We start from the raw sequence: 4,217 nt of genomic DNA on the forward strand, positions 1-4,217 counted from the left end.
GAGTTATTCCCCACGTACAAGGAATAACTCATAGGTTTCTCACAGTGGTAGCATCTTGTCAGTCTTTTATTTTATTTTATTTTTCCATCCTTGAATTATGTTTCGACACATGTGTACCTGTACCAAATCCTCTGTAAAAATTCTGTACCTCTAGCAAAACTGATCAGAAACATAGTGAGTAGTAATATAGTCCATGAAAAACACCGAAAAAAGGTATAATGACCAATCCAGTATCATTATATTTATTTTCCAGCATTTAGGGTAAACAAATAACAACAGTTTCATCTTTACTATTTATTTTTGTTTTTATCAACACATATTGAGAACGTCATATCGTTGACTAATTTATATGGCACCAAACCGCAAATTTCAAAAAGATAATTTCAATTTGTTCTAGCAATTTGACGATTATTACTCGCGACCCTAACACAATCGAACATCAAAAACCAATTATAACCAAGTTATCATTAAAAGTGAATAATGAAAAAATGATTCGATCTATGAACTGGATGATCCAAGCCCAAGTACGAAGATTGATCAAGAGTGTGAACACTCCCAAGTGCTACGTATTATCATAAATATGTTATAAAAATCCTAGTAGTCTTTTGAGCATAACACGACTAAAATGCTCCAATCTAATATCTTGAATACACAACGATGGAATAAATTAAACCAAATGCATCACAATTAATTCGAGCTCCATATGTCCCTTCAATTGCACCATTCGTCATCAAACTTTTTCAAACCGAAACCAAGAACTGATCGAGTCCTCAACAATTCTTGATTCGTAATCTAAAACCACGAACTTTAAAACCAAATGTTTTCTATATAAATATCTTGTTCTTTTACAATTTATCCACCCTTACATAATGACCAGACCCAACAAGTAGCAAGACACGACAAGTATCAAGATTGCAAGCAAATATTAAGTCCCCCAATCAATCAAATTTTGTCATTGAACAATTGAATCATATCACTCTCGTTCATAACCACTTTTAACACTTTCCATGCTGGTTGCCCACAAACCCTTTTCGGTGGCGCCACACACAGCCAACTGAAATTGGATGATATTTGATGGTATAATTGATAAGTGTTGAAATTTGTACTTTTGGACTTTTATTTCTTCTTTCTATTTCGGCTAGATATTAGGAAAATAATTTAGCTCACGATTACTAAAAAAAAATATTATGAATAGAATCATACTCATACTCATACCCAAACCCAAATCAACGGTTCAGGTCGAGTTCAATTCTGGTAATTACATGGACCCGAATGATCAATTTATGAATACCAAATGTATTTTGAGTGGTTCCCAATATTGAAACTGATCCACCAATGCCAAGGCCTATATACACAGCTGATGATTGCATACAGCTTGTGGGAAATGCAAAAAGAAAGCTTCCAAGAGAACGAGCAAATAAAGAGCAGAAAGCAGGGAAAATTCTTCATGCTAGATAATCTGGCTAAAGCTATCCATAGAATTAGTAAATTATTTGAGACAATATATTGTGCAGTACAATAATTACATACTCTGGTTCCGAGGGAAAAATATCTCATCCCTAACCTCCTAACATCAAGTCATCTATGATCACGAGAAGCAATAGAAAGAACCAGCATCAGTTACCTGTTTGAAAAATGTTAGTGAGATTAGGGAGATTATGTGCCTGCCTTCATCTGCAATCTTCAACGTGCTTTATAGATCTATGAATGAACAGTAGATGAATGCAGAACGTAAAATCCTATCACTATTTCTCAACGCTCCAATTCTCCATTTGAAGACCTCTCCAAATGTTTCACCTTGTCCAGCAATTCTTGGATGGTATTTGATGCCTCCTATACAAAAGGAGAAAAAACGTAAGGTAATTTAGACATCTGATTCTACATTAAAAAATTAGCACTAACAAAATCATATAGCAAATGCGAAGGGAAACCTTTAATTTCTTTCTCAAATTTTCTTCCTCAATGTCTCGACGTTCCCTTTCTTCTGAGAATATATCGATCAAACTATCTTGTTCTTTGACCAGTTCCTGGATTTTTCGATTTGCCTTGTGCAGCTGATCAAAAGAAAACAGAATCTCACTTGCCAAGAAACCAGCCAAAAGACTATCTAGAGCTTTGATTTTTCTATTTCTATCTTCATTTTTCCTGCAGGGGAGTGGGGGGTGGGTGTAAGCGGGATGGGTGGAGCTCAATTGTTGAAGTCTGAGAATATAACAAGAATTGCTAATTTACAATATCATCTTCCCTAGACATGACCTTCTCATCAAACACCATCAATCTTTTAAGTCATCTCCAAAACAAAAATTACATTCAGAATTATTTTTTATGCCTCCTTCGAAAGTGAACTAGAGAGAAGTAGAGCGTGACAATTAAGCAAGAAAAATCCAAAATAACCCCATGCCCTCAATGATAAAAGGATACTATAATAATAACCTCAGCTTCAAGTGATTTGCATTTATCCTTTTCACTCCGTAGATCATATAGCAGATCACCTAGAATCTCTTCTTCTTTCCTTTGCAATCTGAGAAATCAGAAAAAGTTAATCAGTTCTCGAGGTGATAAATGACTGGTAAAGCATGTGGTACATTTCTCATTAAACAGACTAAGCACCTTTCTTTCAGCATTCTGTTTTCTTCTTTCAACTGTTCCATTGTGTGCCATAACTCTTCTCTGTTAAAATCATCTTCCTGTAAATTGAATGGCATAATGAACATAAAATCAAATTTCCTTTCAAAAATTTCATTCGTCTAACTACTTTGGCAATCAGTCTGAAAATTATAGTTCATGGATGTAAGCTACCCTGTTAATAAAAGAAGATGGCATGTGCATTACAAGGCAACTAGAAGTTGAACGAGGGAAGCCAAGATAACAGCATAATATTACTGGAGAATTCCCAGTAACTATTAAGCTTTGCTAATAACTACTTTGCACCTTCACTCTTCTTCAACTCTTGTTTTTCAGGGACAAAAAGACTACAAATGAAATGCAGAAATTTTCAATATGCAAATATTTTTGTTTCAAGTTTTCAGATCTCATACTCTGGATAATTTAGCCATTAATGTAGCCTTAATTTTTCACGTCAAGATAACTAACAGGAAAATTCTGAAACGGGTGCTAAAGCCTAATGAATATCAATTATATCAACCACAGAATACTGCATTGACAGTATCTATAACGACATGAATAATGATGATTCTTAAATACTAGCATAAAATGACTGCCTATAAAATCAAACCAGCTTACCATCAAAGGAACTATGTCAAAGGTTTAACACAAATTTGTGGAAAACACTCATTATAACACTTGTTTCCGATATCAGATAAATAATGGTTCAAGGATTGGCATCAAAATGGATTGGGGAGGCATTTTATTTTTTGTTTTTTCCCCTTCGTATGAGGTTTTCCTATTTCACTATTATCAGTGGGTCTTCTAATTTCAAGGTTTCTCGATCAGCAGCCTCTGTTGCACTAAACGTAGTCAAAGTCGCTTCAATTGCAGACGTCCCAGATTCACAAGCACTTCCATCTATCATTGGTGATTTCTACTTACAATTGCAATTCATAGAGAGTCGAGGACACTGTTGTCTTAATGGGCTGTTTCCAAATAGCCAATGGGGTCCACCATTACTTTGACTTATTATATTTGGTAAATCAGCTACCAAACTAAAATTCTATATTCAGCCATGAGGAAAGCCCTCCTAGATGTAGAGATAAGGAGAATATCAAGATAATCTACAAATCTTTCCAGAAAACATGTAAGAGCATAAAAATTAACCTCCAGATTCACAGAAAGGTCAACACTTGATCCATTGGGTTATTGGGTTAGATCACATCCAATATGTATAACAGTAACGGTCATTACCTTGCAATTACACAAAGGCTTGCACAATAAGAACTTTGTAGCTATACTTGAGTAGAAGGAATACAATAATGAGAAGCTACCTGGGATCTTAAATTTCTCGTTGTTTGAACAGGCCTCACGATGGGCAAATTATTTCCTGAAACTTCACCGTATCTCAAGCCAGAAGGCATTGGAAATCCATCTTTTCCTGATAACTTCTTAGAGGATAAACCATTGACTCGATTCCTGGAAATGTTAATTTGCACATCGTCACTGACATCCTCAGCAGAAGACGATGATTGTCCGGAAGAACTTCGTGGCTTTCCAGATGCTTTCTTCTTCATATCATCCTTTCCATACATATGCTCTTTATTAAG

General features: G+C 35.1%; 1 protein-coding gene across 2 annotated transcripts; it reads right to left on the reverse strand.

Annotated features, from left to right (window-relative positions):
• Window positions 1-1,418: 1,418 nt before the first annotated feature.
• LOC111388818 (protein MICRORCHIDIA 4-like) lies at window positions 1,419-4,211 on the reverse strand. 2 transcript variants are annotated; one of them, XM_023013630.1, is made up of 5 exons: window positions 3,942-4,211; window positions 2,611-2,687; window positions 2,434-2,521; window positions 1,932-2,054; window positions 1,419-1,833 (listed from the first exon to the last, which is right to left on the reverse strand). In XM_023013630.1, exons 1-5 carry the CDS (start codon window positions 4,200-4,202, stop codon window positions 1,753-1,755), a joined length of 630 nt encoding a protein of 209 aa, XP_022869398.1. In that variant the 5' UTR covers window positions 4,203-4,211; the 3' UTR covers window positions 1,419-1,752. The 2 variants fall into 2 exon arrangements, with proteins under 2 accessions (XP_022869398.1, XP_022869397.1); XM_023013629.1 differs by having other exon boundaries at window positions 1,432-1,833; window positions 1,932-2,045; window positions 2,422-2,521.
• Window positions 4,212-4,217: the final 6 nt, after the last annotated feature.

Source organism: Olea europaea, unplaced genomic scaffold (genome assembly GCF_002742605.1).
Source record: "Olea europaea var. sylvestris unplaced genomic scaffold, O_europaea_v1 scaffold5290, whole genome shotgun sequence".
Taxonomy (NCBI): Eukaryota; Viridiplantae; Streptophyta; class Magnoliopsida; order Lamiales; family Oleaceae; genus Olea; species Olea europaea.